This window comes from Merops nubicus, unplaced genomic scaffold (assembly GCF_000691845.1).
Source record: "Merops nubicus isolate BGI_N331 unplaced genomic scaffold, ASM69184v1 scaffold17489, whole genome shotgun sequence".
Classification (NCBI taxonomy): domain Eukaryota; kingdom Metazoa; phylum Chordata; class Aves; order Coraciiformes; family Meropidae; genus Merops; species Merops nubicus.
The window spans coordinates 1-18,537 of NW_008631840.1; the positions used below are offsets into that span (position 1 = coordinate 1).

At 40.0% G+C, this 18,537-nt stretch overlaps 1 protein-coding gene across 1 annotated transcript; it reads right to left on the bottom strand.

Annotated features, from left to right (window-relative positions):
- Positions 1 to 1,177: 1,177 nt before the first annotated feature.
- LOC103780084 (ras GTPase-activating-like protein IQGAP2) lies at positions 1,178 to 16,970 on the bottom strand (the record flags this gene model as incomplete). Its single annotated transcript, XM_008947731.1, has 9 exons — positions 1,178 to 1,341; positions 3,419 to 3,543; positions 5,995 to 6,155; positions 6,691 to 6,854; positions 9,977 to 10,042; positions 10,603 to 10,690; positions 11,318 to 11,496; positions 16,427 to 16,540; positions 16,903 to 16,970. Coding segments are annotated over 9 exons (1,129 nt in total), but the record flags the coding sequence as incomplete, so codon positions are not given.
- Positions 16,971 to 18,537: the final 1,567 nt, after the last annotated feature.

Here is an 18,537-nt window from a genome sequence, read left to right on the forward strand (position 1 = left end):
ACCTTCCCTAGTCTTCTTTTTACCATGGTTGCTGTGTGCCGGTCCGTGGGTGCCTGTGGGATGTAGGTCTCCTCCCTGGAGGCATCCTGGCTCACTACACATGCATAAAGAGTCTGTCATGTCCCAGGCCAGCACTGCAGAACCACACTGCACACGAATACCAACCCTGGCCCTTCCAGAACGTGTAAAGTAGTCAGCATGTACTAAACCCTTCCCAGCACACATGGCAAGGGAAGCTTTTCAGTATCCAGGGCTCAGTGAAACCAGCCCTTACCTGGGAATCCAAGCAAGAGACTGAGATGTGCAAATGCCTTTAGAAAGCTCTGACAGTGTTTCATAGCCAGGACCACAGGTGAGGTGGAAATACAACTGGAAGGTTATTTCTACAAGCCAAAGTTCAGGGACTTTCTTCAGCTGACAATTTTAAGCATCATTTTTAAACACATTTTAAGTGCTGTTCTAGCAGCTTTAACTAATCCTGTGTTTAGTCACATCCTGCAAGCTGTTAGGGTGATCTTTGTTTATGCTTCCCTGAGCTGTGATGCTAACCAGGGCACTGCTTTGGGAGAAGCAGATACCAATATCTTGCTGAGGTAGGTTTAAATTGAAAGCACACAAAAAATGGCTAGTTTGTTACTGCAAGATAAATCCAGAACAGAAACATGTGCCAAACTCCACTATTATAAAACACCAGATTTAAGCACCTGAGACTCCTCAAAGTACATCCCAGGGGTTTGTGAAGCAACACCATGACTCCTTCAGCATGACTATGACTCCTTTCTGGCAAAATCCTCAATTCCCGGCCATACTGTAACTACCCACCTGACAGTCTAGTAACTAGATCCTTGCACAAATTCCTAATTATGACAGGGCCACTGCTGCCCATGTTTTGTAACAGCTGTAGCAACATAATAAAATTAAAAATAAGCAATGTTACATCAAGCCAGTAGTTACACATATGCAAAATATGCCTTAGTATTAATACATTGAGAATGAATCCCTTTTGCTAGTCAGAATAAACTGTAGCGGAAAATTACTTAGTGGCAGTTTGTTGTCTTTGGCTTACTTACAGCCTCACTGGCACGGCTGTTCCAGACATTGGGGAACAGGACAGGGACACAAGTAATTGAAAAGAATTGACATTTCAGTTCTGGGAAACAACAGTCAAAGCTCTAACCTTGCACTTCTGTGCTTTGGCGCAGTGCAGAATATCTTGATAATGCCTTGCATTTATTGGTCTCACGTCTTGCAGCTTGGCTGTGGGCAACAGTAGGGCTTCTAGAGTTTTCTCAGGATATCCTCGGTCAATTGCTTCATTAATGTGGCCAATTGCAATAATTCCTATGAAATGGAAAAGTTACTAAAGATGTAGTCATCAAAGAAAGATACAATTTATCCAATACCAGGTACAAACAAAGCAGTGACACAGAGAAGAGAAAAATCAAGTAACAAGAAGCAGAAGCAGCAACGGCAGCTGATTTAAAATTATTTTTGCTCAGATATTCATGTGATGCTGTTAAGTTGTACAGGTTTCTTTTCTACCAGTTATTTATTCATCTGAATCTACCTCTTCATGAAAACCAAATTTAACCTTACCAAAAGAAGGAGAACGGACTTCGCTACTTTCAGGGCAAGAGTGTCTATGTGATGCTTAAGGAAAGGTTGGGCATTACATCTAAATATGTTCACCTACATATTGGCTCCAGTGCTGTAAGACTTATTTTTGTGTGACTTCAGACTAGATTACTTGAAACCCTGACCTGCAGAACTATACCTACTGATTTCCCAGCTGCAGCATTTCATAGCAACTTGACCTAATTTCTTTGAATTTTGCCTTAAATAACCAATCTGGTTATGCTGATCTTACGAGAAGTCGCTTGATTGTTCAAAATTGGTGGCACTCAGGACTTCAGTCAGCAAGTAACATGGTGCGGTGTGTTTAATAAAAGCTCTAAATCATGTTCTCCAAACTGGTCTCAACATTTAAAAATTTATTTCCTTTTACCCCCAGACAGTGCTGAAATGCACTGCACAGAGTACTGAGTGTTTTCCCAAGGCCGCTCCAGCAGAGTGCCAGCCAAGGTTTTCCCCATCACCTGTGAGGCATAGCACCTATGCCAGGAGCAGACCATCTCTCACCAGCTCTCTCCCAGACCCACCATAACCCAGCTGATGGGGTCACCGATCCATGCCCTCATAAGGTTTTGGGAATGAGTAATTTTTCTGGAATGCCAAAGAGGGACCATGAAGACATTGCTTAGGGAAACAGACCATACTTCTTCCTTCCCTCTCTGCCCCAAAACCCTGGGCAGAGGCCAGTCGCTCTGAAACTATGTGCAGCTATTTTAGTACTAAAGACTGACTCTCCTAATGTAAAACTGCCTTTCTGAAGGCGTGTTCCAACTGCTGGTGACTGCACAGATTTAGACATAAGAGCGATTATGCCAGTCAAGAGAACTGCTCGGCAACCTAACCTGCCAGAGGGCACAGGTTGCCAACAGGCTTTGAGGGTCCACAGAAAACACATGACTAGAATTAAGAAGCAACCATACAGTCAGTTTCAATATTTCTTCTGTTACCAGTATGAAGCTCTAGCACGAGTGATACTGACAGTGGTGTAGGAAGGGCATGTGCACCATGCATTAGTGCCACCCTCAAAACAGCCTGTGCCTCACAAAAGCTCTAAGATTATAATCCAGGCTGATTCCCAGAAGGCAAGCAGCATGAAATCTGCCCTCTCCTTCCCTCGCTCCAGCAAATCAGCCATAACTTGATAGCCTCAAATCTTAATAAAAAAAAAAAATCATAATTCCATATTCAGTGGAGAAAGATGGTCCTTTATAATTTTTGAAACCTAATTGACCAGCTAGGACATTCACTATAACACCATACTTTCAGGGAAAATTAGTTATCTTCAGCTTCATTAGAAAAAGTGGGCATAAGAAACTACTCTCAGATAGGAAATCAAGTTACCTAAAAGGAGAGCAGCACAGATAATTGCACTGCATAATTTCTTACTAACTCCGTTGTGAAATGTGAAGGCTTGGAAATCATTTAACATTAAGACAGTCTTTTCCACAGTACATTGCCTGTAATTTCTTCCCTTGTTCCTCAATATGGTATTTGCTTAGTTTCTGCAAAATCCCCAAAGTGAGACCATCCAGTGCAAATATTGAAAGATACCAACAAATGGGCAGAACTCTGGCATTTCTGCAGAAGGCAGGCAGCCTACGATACTTTTCAGCCAGCCAAAACATATGGGAATACTTCTAGAACATTTAAAGATCAACGGGCATGCAAAACTATTTAATGCCCTTCCCTTCTGAAGGGCATCTACACAAGGCCATTCAGCACAAAATATATGTACCAAGGACCAGACTATCATCTCAGTGTGGGATGTAGAGGACGAATTACTTACTTTCATTTTCTTCTTGAATTTGCATATTAACCATGTCAATGCAGTTCTGGATATCATTCCAGCTTAAATAATCTTGGCCTTGAGATGAAGCCTCTGACTTAATAGACAATATTGTATCAGCATAGCTATAGGAAGATATAAAATACACAGGCGTATTTCATATACAGGATAAACTACCATAAAGAATTAGATGTATCATTCATCATCTAAAGCCTAGTATTATTTTTTCAATTAATCAATTTCAAACATCTTTTGCCAGAAATTGTATAGACATGCAAGCTGCCTGGCTGGTTTTACACATGCATTTCAGGATCTTAAAAAATCCTGTACACTAATTTAGAGCACTTTTCATAGCAATGTGGGATGATGGTAATACATACAACATGTGTTCTCTAGGTGACCCTGCTCTGGCAGGGGGGTTGCACTAGATGATCTTTCGAGGTCCCTTCCAACCCCTATGATTCTATGATTCTATAACATACATAGCCTTTGCTGTATGGTGCTACAGACAAATTTGGGAGAAACTATAGTCAGCTTCTTGCTACACTAAGTCAAAGGTAAGAACTTCTGCCCTAGCAGCACCTCCTGCTACCTTCATGCTCTGTCGATGTGGAGGATGATGGGTCATGGGCAGAAGGAAGGAATGAAAAAAGATAGTGTCCCTCTCCTCACAACTCGAGGTTCTCCAAGCACAGGTTCTGTAGCCTGCATCTGCTCTTACTAGAGGGATCACAGATCAAGATGATCTGGAAACCTTTGCAGCAGTGTAAACACATGTATAGGTAGGCTAATTAATGTTTGTATTCCTGAATCAACCATACAACTGCAACAATATGCCAGATCAAATACCTGTTCCTATTTATGGCAGAAGCCTGAGAAATGAATGGCTGCCAGAAACCATACAGGAGAGAATAATTTCCTGCTCAGATATGCCCTTCCAGCACTCAGCAGCTTGCATTTAAGGGTTTCCTGAACTAGAGGCTACATAGCACTTCAAATAGTTGCAAACAATGCTGTGATCCATTAAATTAGCTAGTCTAATTTGAAATCATATATTCTTCAGGAATGAGTCCTGCTATTAAAGCGTTTTGGGAGATGGCATCTCCTTATGTAATTTTTAAACTTGATATTCGATAGTGTCCAATCTTTTCTCACCCTAGCTCTCATCATACAATAAAAACTAAAGCTGTAAGAGAAGCTAGCAACTTTTATTAACTTTCCCCAAACCATACATACTTTTGCAGACCTCTTTCATACTTTCCCCTAAATTATCTCTTCGAGGATACACATCTCTAACAAGTTAATCTCTTCTGGTAGAAAGCGATTCAACGCTGTATCCTTCTCTGAACTCTTCCTAGCTCTACTGTAGTCCTTCTGGTATTGTGCAATCAAAGCTCCTACAATATTCAACATATAGCTGGGAACACAGATTTACATAGGGCTTTATAAAATTTTATTTTATTCTCTGCTCCAACTAGTTCCTAGTGTTTCATTTGTATTGACTGGCAGCGTAATCTAAAGATTAGGTCACAGTAAGACTAGCCAAAAATGCTGCACTTGAAGATGTTTGGGCCCATTTCTGCGCAGTTATAATATAGCTTCTCTTGCCCATAAGCACCACCTAATATTGGCAAAGGCCAAGTGGGAGATTAATTTTGATCCATCTTATGGCATTTTACTTCGTCTAATCAAAACTTTGGCCTCCGATTACTACCCTGACCGCCTTCCTTACAGCTTTGAGACATCTAGCAAGGGCTGCACCCAGATTCATATGTGCAGATGTATCAGCCTGGTGAAGATCTTCAACCACTGCTGTCACTTTTGCCTAGTAATGTCTTTCAGGAGCACATGGAGGTTTCCACCACTGATGACTATGGGCCGGTGCTCATGTCCCCACACTCCCATTTGCATACTGGGGGCTCAGGTCTCAATTCATGGTGTTGCCCGGTATTTTTTGCAGACACAGAGAAGAGCACAGATGTAGCAGCCCATGGCTGTGACATGTTAGGTATGTGGCAGTGCAAGCAGCTGGCAGCTGAGTGAAGGAAATAATTTAATGCTGAACATGCACATATACCACAGCATCGTACTCAGCTTTTAGCAAGCAAGACTGTTCTATTTTTTTTTTTTGACCTTGGCAATTCTCAAGCAAAAAAGGGTCAGCTGTGTTTTAAGGGGCCTCCTGTACTTTAAGGCATTAAAGATTATCTCGTTCCAAAGATCTTCTTTCAGTATGGCAGGGAGGTTACTGATTAACTGTATCCAGCTACAGCTAGATCACATTTGCGTCTGCAAAAGTTCTTGTCAGATCATTATGTTTGCTCTCTGAGGACATTTTCCCTGCACCTAACATCCTCTGCCCTCAAACATATGAGGTTGTGTGATAGTTTATACTTGTGGACATGACTAGTTCAGCAATTGTCACAATCCATTATTAACTTATAACATAGATGTCTATCTTGCAGCTCTTTCAACTTCATAGCTACAACACAGGACAGCCCACCTAGCAAAATGCCTACTTAACCTTTTACAGAAGTTGCCAAGTCTTATCCAGACAAGACAAAATGAACCTTTACCGTTCAAAGTTTTCCTCTTCCAGATTATTGAAGCAAATGCATGGGTTTCTGAGGTGATTCTTTATCTTTAGGATGTCCTTATTTTCCAAGGCCTGGTTTAGCAACACAACAGCTGACAACATTTCTACTGCAATAGACAGTTCATCATGTGCCAGGTAGTTCTGTAGAGCAATAATGTACCACAGTCAGGAAGCTAAATCAGCAGCTTAATGAAGTTGTTACACCATCTAGATACCATCAAGAAGATGGACTTGATTTTAAAAGCCTGGCAAATTTCCTAGTCACTGTCATGTCAAATTAACAACACTGGTAGCAGAGCTTACTGGATTCTCTACACATCTCTTCAGCCTTTCCTTCTTGTGCCCCAGAGTCCCATCTATTCTGGTATTACATTCATAGCAGGGGATTACTTTTCTACACAATATATAAAACAGAGTTAGTCCTCATTAAGAGCATGCAACAATTAAAAAACATCAGTCGATTTGTTGCAACACAAGAGCTCAGCCAGAGCAAAGTATGTCAAGAAACAAATTTTGTGGTACAGTATTGACTATTCAACCAAAACCATTCATGCACTATGTAACACCATGGCAAGAGAATTAAGTCTGATATTACACAACAACATGCTATATTTGTGCTCTTTCATGGGCTGACTACATAATATTAGTGAGCAGGTTGTAAGCTTTTCACTCTTACCACAGCATTCTGTTGTTGGAGGTTGAACAGCTCAGTCTGATAAAGAGCAGCAGCAAATGAGTGAACAACAGGCAGCTGTGCCTCCGGTTTCATCAGTGCAACGACTGTTTTACTAGGATCACAGTTACAAATTGCAGTATTGATATTGTCAACTGCTATAAGTTCTAGAGAACAGCAGGGAAAGAAAAGCCTTTTAAATGTCATATGCCATTTTCTCTTTATGCTATGTAGATGACAATTAGGTTATTCCAAATAACATAATTTTCTGTCATTAGAGGAAAAAAAATGTTTCTGTGAGATTCTTCAAGATACAACTGCTGAATGTTGCAAAAAGTGTATTCAAATAATTGACTGGAGGACTTCAATGTTTCTGGACTTCTAGATATCAGAAACTTCTTTTTGTACCTTTAACACAAAACAAGGACTGACCCCATCCTACCATGGACGAAGACTTTACATTCCTCCTGGGTTTGCTTGTGGAAGGTATTGCTAGGTATGTCACCTCCAGCACCTTGGTCTCTCTTCACTCCAAGCACTTTTCTTCTGTGCCCCATTTCCTCACTCACCTCTTCCTGTTGACATGACCTAAGGACCTAATACAGCTAGCTACAGCAAGCCTGCCTTGCAGCACCAATGCCAATGCTGTTTTTATTGTCCATTTCAGGAGGCCTGGTAGACGTCAATCAAATTTGTTGGGGGTTAGGAATTTCAGTAGCTAAACTGATACAGAAAACCATATGCTACAGCTTCTAGAACTTCCTCCATGTGCCATCATCTGTTTACTTGTCTAACAGTGTAGATCAGTCTTCAGAAGCACTACCATCTAGAAGTTATCCCTTTCTCTACAGGTCAAATTTAAAATTAAACAGAGGAGTACGAGTTCAACCTTTTTCAGTATCTGAACAACTTGCCTGCTTTGCTTTTCACTGAACTGACTTCAGGTTTGAATCCTGACAGAAAAATGCTGAAACACACTTTGCACTTGGGCATCTGCAACAACCTTACAACACCCCTTGGTTTAGTCAGAGCCACTGTCATTGCACATCTGGAGGAACCACCTCTGAAGAAACCCAAGCAGGACACACCCAGGAACACGTTGTACAAGGGATTGTTCTGGTCTTGCACAAAGGGAAAAAACCTTGATGGTTAGAGTGCATGTGTCAGAGTAGAGTGACAATTATGCAAATGTCATTTCCATCAGCAAAATAACTCCTATGTCCTCCACCTTATCATATGGTTTTTCTGTATACTATTATCCACGCAATGTTTTTTGTCATGACTGACTGTTCAAGTCTGTGCAAGACTGCTTGTACTGCAGAAACCATCCACAGTTCACATATGCAGAAGCACTCAGATCTTACTGTACAACACAGACTGAGTAACCAGGCCCACCTAAGCAAGCACCTTGACTCTTGTTTCAACTGCTCTGAACCATGGCCATAGGGGGCCATGTTATTCTTGAAGGCTTTCTCTATAGGCTACTCCTGAGGTTAGAAAAAGGAAAAGCTCTCAAAGCTGTGGTGTGCATGCTGTGCATGCTTCTTTAGAGAAAAGAGCAAGGAGGAAAAGAATCAGAGCCCACAAGTGTGCTAGGTCTGCAGTCAATAACCAAGCTACTGATTTCTTCTTCAGGAACTGAGCATGCAATTTGCAAAACACACTTTACATTGTTCACATTCCAATATGAAAAAACACTACTTTTCCTTTTCAAATGAAACCTAAGAAATAAGATTGCTGTTCAAATTGGTGTTATTGCTTTTCATATAGCACATTTTTCTTCATTTCCATTCCCAAGGAGCAACTCTTTCAGATAAGTACTGCTTACCATGTCTAACCAGTCTAAAATAAGCTAACATTTGAGGTAGCAGATCAAATTTGTGGCCTGGCTTAAGCTGACCTGACTGTAGAGCCTTTAAGTGACATTACAAAAGCAATCAGCCTGGATTTAAAGCATTGCAATACCAGAGACGAAACAGCCACTAAGCCATGCCCAGTTGTAGCGTGAAATGACAGCAGTTTAACCAAGGCTGAACTTCCTAGCAAATAAGTTTCCAGTCAAAAGCAGCAATACATGCACTGCAAATTTAGATCCCCCTTAACTATAATTTTTACTAACTGTAACCTGTGTCTTGTGACATTCTTAGCAGGGTGAGAACAGGTTAGAAGTAGGTACGTGTTTCAAAAAAACTTTTTCCTCCATGATACAACTGCTAAATAATCTTTTTTGTGGTCATTCTATTCTACAAGGATCACTCGATCATTGCTCCCACGTGAATATTAATTCTGCACTGATATGTATCTGTTCAAGCCATCAAGCCATGCATTGTCTTTGATTCTAGCTAATGTCTTTACCAGTGGGTTATTATTCGAAGAAAGATGGATTAGGTACCTCAGATAAGAGTATATCCAATGCAGCATAGGTGGGTGACTTGGCAACTGTGACACTGAGAACAGTTACAAAATACAAAATGCAATGCATATGGTTTCAGTTGGAGAAACCTTTTTTACATGCAAGAAATGGTGGATTCAATTAATCAATTTAACATAACTAAACATCGAGGGTAAAAAATGAGTATTAAAAGTTACTCACTAAGCCTGTGAGCCTCAGCTTCCTCATTGGCAACACTAACTTCTTTCTGTATTTCACTTTTGTCCAACATATATGGAACCCCTGCTTTCTAACAGATCAGAAAAAAAGATTTAATTATGCTTTTAATGGGAGATAAGGGATAAAACCCCTTGACAGGCCACTAGGATTTTGTTGTAATTTCCTTTGTGCATCAAATACAATGTCACAGTAAACATAGCATTAATCTTTCCTTGTGATTTTCATCGTACTGAAAATTATGGCTTTTTTTTTTTCCCCCTTAAAGCTCAACTGGCTCTTGCGTTTGCTGTTAAGGATTAGTTTGTTGTACTCAAGTTACAACTCATTTTCAAAGCAAACAGTACCAGGGGCTGCATGCTATATTTCAAATTTTCTTCTTATATCGTAGTAACTACTTATAAGAACATCATGCTCTTTTTACCAAATGCATTTTGGTGTTGATATTAAGTCAACTATTCTAAAGCCTTTATAAAACTGTTTCACAAGTTACGCTGAAGGCAAACTAAAAGCAATTTCTCTCTGGATTAATATCAGCTAAAAAAATACAGTCTGATGCATAGTACTTGTTCCATTCAGTTACCTGCATTCCCTGTTCTTTAGAGTCACATAATTGCAATAGGTACCATGTGGAATTTTGTGGCAGAACTTCAAGTAGGCTCAGAGCAGGATGGTTCAAACCTGCCATCAGTGCCACTTCATCTTGCCAGTCAATAGCCTCATTCACATGGTCTAAACCTACATGAACTGAAATGAAAACAGTGCTTATAAACAGCAAATACACTTTTGTGGTGGAAAAAAAAGGTCCATGGCTGCCAGCATCTCACTGGTTGTAAAAGCCAGCTAGGGTGGCAATCTTCATCTAGCAGAGTATTACCTATTTTGAGAGCAATCCTACAGAGTCTCTGCTTCTGTGCATGGCCATGTGGGAGCAGTTCAACCTCAGCTAAGGGGAACCTTATTAGTGAATTTTGGCTCTATATAGCAGAGGGGGTCAAAATTTACAGTATTGTGCACGCAAAAGGAACTCAAGAGTAAAGGAAAAAAAGCAGGCAATAAATGACTTGATTTTCAACTGAAGAATCCTTACAGCAAAAACCACAAACACAGACATTAGCACCCCAAAGGATTAGTAGTGAAGGAGCAGCAAGAAAAAACTCTTATGGACAAATATTAGCTACTTCCACATATAAGTTTCCACAGAAATATTTTGTTTGTTTGTTCATGGGGAATCAGGTCATGTTCAGCTGAAATCTGGGAGATCATGTGTTAAGTGCACGCTTCTGTAAGGATCCAGAATGGCTTACTGTTTATCTTATTGATATTGCCTTGAATCTCATCTTGTGTCAGCAGCTCTTCATAGACGTCTCTCTCTTCCTCAGAGATAGTGCCGTTCTAAGAAAACAAAGTTGTTGCTAGTAACACAAAAACTTTGCAGAGAGAAAAGCTATTAGTGAGAGTCATTAAAACTGTGTCAGCTGGAATATCTGCTGGATGTATTTGTGAAGGAATTTGTTGATCATGTGAACTAAAGAAATTAGCACTTCATGGTAATAAGCAATATTTCAAGCATTTTCTGATTCCTGTAAAATAACCACAAAAAATAACGCTTTTAAACTACAGAAAGCATTAGTCCTCCTATAAGAAACAAAGCAAATAATTTCACATTAAAGGTCTGTGGCAGAGGTTATGTTTTATGCTCAAAAATATGCATCATTATTTTGCAACTTTTAAAACAGAAAGCCGTGGACAGAGGGAAACCAATCTTTTTCCAGTTTTATGGTATTTTATCCTTTGGCCAAAATTAAGCTACATCCTATTCATAGTCATCATATTCTAATAAAATTTGCTGTCAGCTTGTTGGCATCACCATTATGTATCTGCTTTAGCCTGAAAGTGAGATTTTTCCTGAACTGTGCTAGTTTTAAAAAGTATTTTAAGTTCGTTTTTTAGTTGGTAGTACTAGAGCATGAGAGGCAACATGAAGGAACATGTATACTAGGAATGGTAAAGTACTACTACCTTAAGTCTTGAATTTGATTCTTTTCTCCTTTTAGCTTCAAAGAGTTCATTCTGATAGTCTTGTGCAAGTTCCTCATCCACGTTTAGCAACATTGCGTTTGGGTTCATCAGCGTTGTGATAGTTTGCTCAGCTATTCCCTTCTCAATAGCTTCGTTAATTGCTATTACTGCTGCATGCACTAAAATCGAAATCACAATGCTAAGTTTCAGGAAACAAAAACTTTGAAAACTGTCACTGTTTCTTTGATTTGAAATGAGTTCAATAGTTCACATGTGTTCAATAGTTTATATATTCTCCTTCAAACATCCCACTCCTAAGGTATCCTCTAGACCGCAGCAAGAAAAGCACTATGTCTCCTCAAAGGTGGCACATCTGTACCATGTTCACTGTTATCCAAACTAAGGGTTACTAGTTTACTGACAAAAAAACATGAGTTGCATTTTGTTGCTTAAGTGCTATGTCATTTAGAAGGCAACTATGCAGGAATTGAAAATGTTTTTGCCAGTTTTTCCTCTTAAAGCTCCTTTCATGATGATACGGATAGAAGGGATATGAAAGTAGTGTCTAAACTAACTATATATCTGAATGATGCTACACAAGAATAAGGAAATTCCAACTCCATGAAACTTGTCCTCCAAAAAATGTAGTTAAGACTCTCCAGGCAGGAGGTAGGGTGCAGCCCTGCATACCACATCTAAGCCTGCCTGGGACAAACTGAGGATCTCACTGAGCAGCTAGAGAACCAGAGAGACAGTGATGTAACAGTCCCTACTCCTATCACCTGCAAAGCCACAGGACAGCAAGCTTCAAATAGAGGGAAAGAACACTTGGAGAGCTTTGCAGAGTTCCCAAAATCTTACTGCACAGGAAAAGAGGGAAAAAAAGCTGTAATATTCAATACAGCCATTGGCCAGTTTAAATGATAAACCTTTCCTTTGAAAAAACAAGAAAACTTGATCTACTGAGCAAGTGCTTCACTCCATTAAGAGTTGGAAATGTTCTTTTTCCACAAATCAAGTTTACACGAATGTATGACATCAAAATGACTTCCAGCTGAAATAGATATAGTGTAACGGCCAACAGCACTGCCAGATATTCCCCCTGTATGCATTTGGCCCTAAGATCAGTTTAGATGAAGGACTTTCACTAGAACCACAGTTTTTCTGGACCTGCATGCCACAGAGATCCAAACAACTGTCTGATGGCACACTAATCGCAAAGATTTTACAGACATGACTACATAAAACGTAACTCCTGATAAACATTTGTCTAGATCTTACCGCAAAGGAGGTACACAGCAGCTTGTCTAGGATTTACTTTCATGTTATCAATGAGACAAGTGAAAGAAAACTTGAGTGCTGTCTTTCTTTATTTGATCAGTATTTACCTGCTTACATAACCTGGCATGGTTTTGCTAAACAAGTGAAAAGCATTCAACATAAAGCACTTTTTAAAAATAAGTTTAACTGAGGGTCTATATATCTGAGTTTAAAGCCTTTCAGTTTCTTTCGAGGAATGAAAAATGAAAGATGCCTGTGAATAATTAGGAAACTTGCGCTTTCAGAAAAACAGAAGAGTGTACAAATTAGGGAAGTGGAACCTAAGAGTAGACCACTGGAAAAATCAACATGGGCAAACAAAGCATGAAGTGGAGCTATAGATTCTCAGAGAAGGCAGTTACTGGAGCAGCTTGCCTAGCTGTCAGCTTCACTGGTTAAAAAAAAAAAAAAAAAAAAAAAAATTGCTGTATGGCCGAGCCTGAAGAGTTGTGGTGAATGGAGTTGCGTCCAGTTGGCAGCTGGTCAAAAATGGTGTTCCACAGGGCTCAGTAGTGGGCCCTAATCTTTTTAGTGACTCTACCACTGTTCTAGATGAGGGGATTGAGAGCACCCTCAGTCACTTCACAGAAAACACCAAGTTAAGCAGGTGTATTTATCTGCTTGAGGGTAGGGAGGCTCTACACATGGATCTGGACAGGCCAGGGCCAACAGCATGAGGTTCAACAAGGCCAAGTGTCAGGTCTTGCACTTGAGTCACAACAACCTCATTCAACGCTATATGCTTAGGGAAGAGCAGCTGGAAGGCTACTCAGTGAAAAAAGATCTGAGGGTGCTGGTCAACAGCCAGCTGAATATCAGGTAGTGTGCCCAGGTAGCCAAGGCAACCAACATCCTTTGCTTGTGTTAGAAACAGCATGGCCAGGAGGACCAGGGAATTGATCATCCCTCTGTATTCAGCAGTCATAAGACCATGCCTGAAATACTGTGTTCAGTTTTGGGCCCCTCTCTACAAGAAAGACATTGAGGTGCTGGAGCATGTCTAAAGAAGGGCAATAAAGATGGCAAAAGGTCTAGAGCACAAGTCTTATGAGGAGCAGCTGAAGGAACTGGGGTTGTTTAGCCTGGAGAGAAGGAGGCTCAGGGGAAGCCTTATTGCTCTTTACAACTACCTCAAAGAAAGTTGTAGCATGCTGGGTGTCAGTCTCTTCTCCTGGGTATCAGGTGATAGGACAAGAGGAACCAGCCTCAAGTTGTATGAGGGGAGGGTTAGATTGGACATTAGGAAGAATTTCTTCATTAAAAGGATTGTTAAGTGGTGGAACAGGCTGCCCAGGGAAAAGAAGTCACCACCCCTGGAGGTATTTAAAAGACAGTTAGCTGTGGTGCTCAGAAAGATGGTTTAGTGATGACTTGTCAGTGCTGGGTTGAAAGTTGGATTTTATGATCTTGAAGGTCTTTTCTAACCTGAATGATTCTATTCTATGATAATCCATTGCTTAGCATTAACTTCATGCTCGAAAGTTGTTCTAAAATGATTTCACTCTAGTTCAGTACAGCATGGCATCAGATGGAAAACGTAAGCAGCTAGCATGGTGGACAAGAAGCAAGCAGAGAGAGACACTCATTCCTTTGACACTGAACATTATCAACAGGAGAAGTTCAGATTAGATATTAGGAAAAAGGTTCTTCAAAGTGTGATCAGTCACTGGAAAAGACGGCCCAGGGAAGTAGTCAGGGCACCAAACCTGTCAGAATTCAAGAAGCATCTGGATAACACTCTTAGTCATATAGTTTAGTTGTTTTAGGTCATCCTCTAAAGAGCAGGGGAGTTGGACTTGATCTTTATGTATTCCTTCCAACTTAAAATATTCTATGAGTCTATAAACACCTAGGTCTGCTTCAAGAGCTAAGAGAAGACTGCTGTTCTTAGGCATACCTATCACACCCACACCCTCAGACAACAAAACATATGAAGGACAATCTCTTCCAGTTGTGCAAGAGGCCTCACTCATGTAAGTGGAGCTAGCAAAAAGCACCCAAAATGTAGGCTCATGGTTAGGGGAGATGCGAACTCTGGAGGATGTTGTGAATCCATCTACCAAGAGAAACACTGAGAAGCCTGGTGAGTCTTGAGGAATGCAATAGTAAAGAGGCTTACTTTCAGCTCGTTCTGAAAGCAATTCCAACTGCATGCATACTGATTTCTAGTATTGCTGACAGCACAGGAGTCATCAGCAGTTGTTTCACTTCATATGTCCTTTTGTTTGCTCCTTTTAGGAAGCAGGGTGGTAGACCCTTTCCTCCAGCAGGATCTCCACATCCAACTTCACTGGTGCATAAGGGTTCCCATAGCAGATGTTTCCTGTTCTGGGGCAGGGCATGTTATCTACAGCACAGTCTTTACCCAAAGGGACAGAATCTGCATCAGGAAGGCCTGCTTTTCCATGGGAAACTGAAAAAACTTTGGAAGCTGGAGGAAACCCTACACACACTACAATAAGCTTTCAGAGAATGAAGCTGCAACCCTTTCGTCTTCAGAGAAGGAAGTAAGCTCCCTGGAAAAACGCTTAGTAGTCACTAAACCACTAAAAACTTGCTAAAAAAGGAGATAAACTACCTCAACTTCCAAAGGCAGTATTTTAAGAGCTATCTTTGCAGAAACATGCACATATTATGCTATAGCAGGCTCAAAAATATACAACGCAACACAAATCAACACGAGGAGGTGTGTTTCAAGTTAAGGTCTGGAAATTTCAGCACACTAAGTATCATCATAAATCAGCTTGTTTCAGTTATGCTACTATGCAAGGTCTAGTAAAGTTGCAACAAAACCTATTTATAATGCAGCCTTTATTCCCCTCACCTCCCCGTGTACTGGTTGCATTACTGTCACCAATTTGTTTCAATGACTCACTGTTCCACTGAACATACTCAAGCCAGCCCCTCTGTTCTTCAGTTTGCCTCGCTGAAAAAAGACTAGGATTCAGAAACAAAATCACTAGAACTCAAGTGTGGATTTAAGTGCACACAATTCATGTCATTTAAGTTCAAGCAATTAAGAAAAACAGAATCACTTCATGCCATAAAAAAAAAACGGAAATAGAGAAAAAACAGATTTAGAGGTGGAAAGGCCTGGGCAGCAAAACCACATTTTAATTTGTTTTTGAGTGGAAGCTGTTCTAAGAAACACCTTCAGACTCAAAAGGACCAAAACTGTGCACCAAACCCCCTAAAAAGGAAAAGCTTATTTCAGATGTGCCAGCAGGATGTGCTCTTCTACAGGGCTCTACCATGCTGTGGGTGACATGACAGCAGTCAGGTTGAAAACTGCCCATGGAGGTAAGTGGTTCCTCCACATAGACAATTTTTTCATGTATGGTGGTGGATATCTGTAACAATGCCTTGTCCTCACAGCAGCCTGAGTGGGTGTTTGAGGAAAACTGCAAGAACCCAACATAGGAAGAAGGCATAACGAAGACACCTTGTTCCCATTGTGTCTCCCTACAGTGCAGAGCTCAGTCATTCTAGAAGAGCACTGGCTATCAAAGCATTAAGCCTATACAGAAGATTTAAGCTTTTGAAGCTTAAGAAGATTTAAGAAAATTTTTGTTTCTGCTATCACTTCCTATGATTAATGGAGATGATCAAAAATGCAGACTGAGAAATTGCAAGAGGTTTTGTAACAATAATGCGGTCTGATGGGAGTGAAAATTTGCTTGCTTTTCTTATTTCTCACAAGGTTGCAAACTATGCAAATTAAAACAAAAAATATTTTGTTAGTGTTCTGTTGAATTATCCAGTAGAAAGTGGAACAGGAGCTACACTTACATGCAGCTTCATCCACTGATAATTCACTGGCCAGAATCCCACCAATTTTACTGAAAGATGGCATCTGTATACCATACTTCTCTAGCTCTTTTCGCATGTTGCTGATTTCTTCCTCTGTTCACAAAAAAAAAAAAAAAAATCAGAACAAAAGCATAAGAATTTAATTATGAATCATCATACCTAGAAATTCAAGTGCAATGTTCTTTAAAGCACTCATGGCCAGAGCTGCTTGGCAGTTTTTGCTGCCAATTTTGAAGGAATCTAATATGTGACAAATATTCCATGCAAATTCAGTCCCTTCTGTCCTTCAGAGACTGACATTCATTAAAAATAGCAGCCTCCCCCCTATTTAATTAGGATGTTCTCAGAACAACCTTGTGGGAGGAGAAAGACCACAATGGAAAATATGTACAATGTTAGCAGATTTACAGGGTGAAGAAACCATCTAACATATAATCAGATAACCAGTTTATTACCTGTGAAGTCTACTTTTCCCAGTAGGTCCTGGATCTGCGGTGCTAATCCTAGTTTGAACAGATACAAACTGCAAAGAAGAAAATTAGAATTTGAAGTCCTGTGCGTAGTTGAGGTTTTTGCTTTCTGTAGATAAGAAAAATGTTTTTATGAAGCTTATCCTTTAAACCTTGACTTTCAAGGACCAATACAAAATAAATCTACATTTTCTTTATGCTGTATTTAAGTCCTACAGAAAAAGAAGTCTTTTTTGACTTGATGTTTTAAAGAAGCATCTCTAGGAAAGAGACATTGTCAGCAAATCTCAGATCACAGATGATGTGTAAACAAGTAGAAAACCTTAGTGGAAGAAGTTAAAGAAACTGAAAAGCTAGTATGCAGGGGTGGGGGTGGAAAAAAAACAAGATATGAATGCACTTTAGTACAGCTTGTAGCTTTGGACCTATGTATTATTTTGGCTTCTGTTATTGCCTCCCTGTAACTAATAGCTGAAGAAATGGAAATCATTGACTCTTCTTACTAAGTAAATGTAGAGGGAAAAGGACCTGTAAGTCCATCTAAGCCTATCTCAGATATGTTTGTCATTAACTGTTTAGCTTTTGGAAAACTAAGAAAGATTAAAGTGCTATCCAAGGACTAATATTTTTGGTTTGATATAGCAAGAAAAGTATCTATACTCGTTCCTTGAACTCTGGGGTACTATCTGAAAAACAGCTGATTGTATCCATATTTTTTCAATATCTTCAGAACACAAGGCATGTATTTATCTACAAAAGACTAGTGTTTCTATGATTTATCAGTGAAATGTAATAAACAAGTGATTTTTTTCAAGAAGGGATGAAAGGTAGATTTTATAAACAAGACTTAAATAATGTGTTCCTCCACAAGGATTGTTTTGCGCCTCTTTCTTAAAATTACTTCACCCCAACTTCATATGTTGTGAATGTGCATTGTGGTTTGGGATTTTTCATTTCTATAGGGGCATGTCTCTCTTTTCCGCTTTGTTGTTGAGTTTTTTGCTATTAGCAAGTTACAGGATGAGATTTCTAAACAAGTATTTTTAGCTGTCATTTCAGAGCACAAAGAGTCAGCATTTCATCTTCCACACCACTGGAGCTACTCCTGTGCCCTGTCTTGACCTGGATGGACACAACACTAGATCTCATGTGCGTCAACACTCTTTTGACTGCTGTGGCTCCTCAGAGTCATTTCCACTGCCATTCACACTTTTCAAAGCAGTCTTATATGGAAGTTATCTACAGGAGTAAAAAATCCACATGGCTATAGTCATTACCCATTACCCTAATCTGTTTGCCAGTTTTTCAGTGTGGGCCTTTAAAGAGATTTTACTCTAATGGAGACAAAGACAGTCCTGACTGAAGCACTGGGGGTTGTACAATTACTTATGTAGATTAGCAGCATGATTGGGCTATGCCGGCTTTTTTTGGGGGGTCATCATAATAAAAAGACAGAGGAAGAAAAAGTGGCATGAATATTAGACTCATTTTTGCTTTTCACCACTTCTAGGAGGATAGTGAACCATATGCATTACTTCCTATGTATGTTTGTTTGGATATACTTATTAGCCACCAGGTGGTGCTGGAAACGTGCGTTATCATAGAATCCTTTAGGTTGGA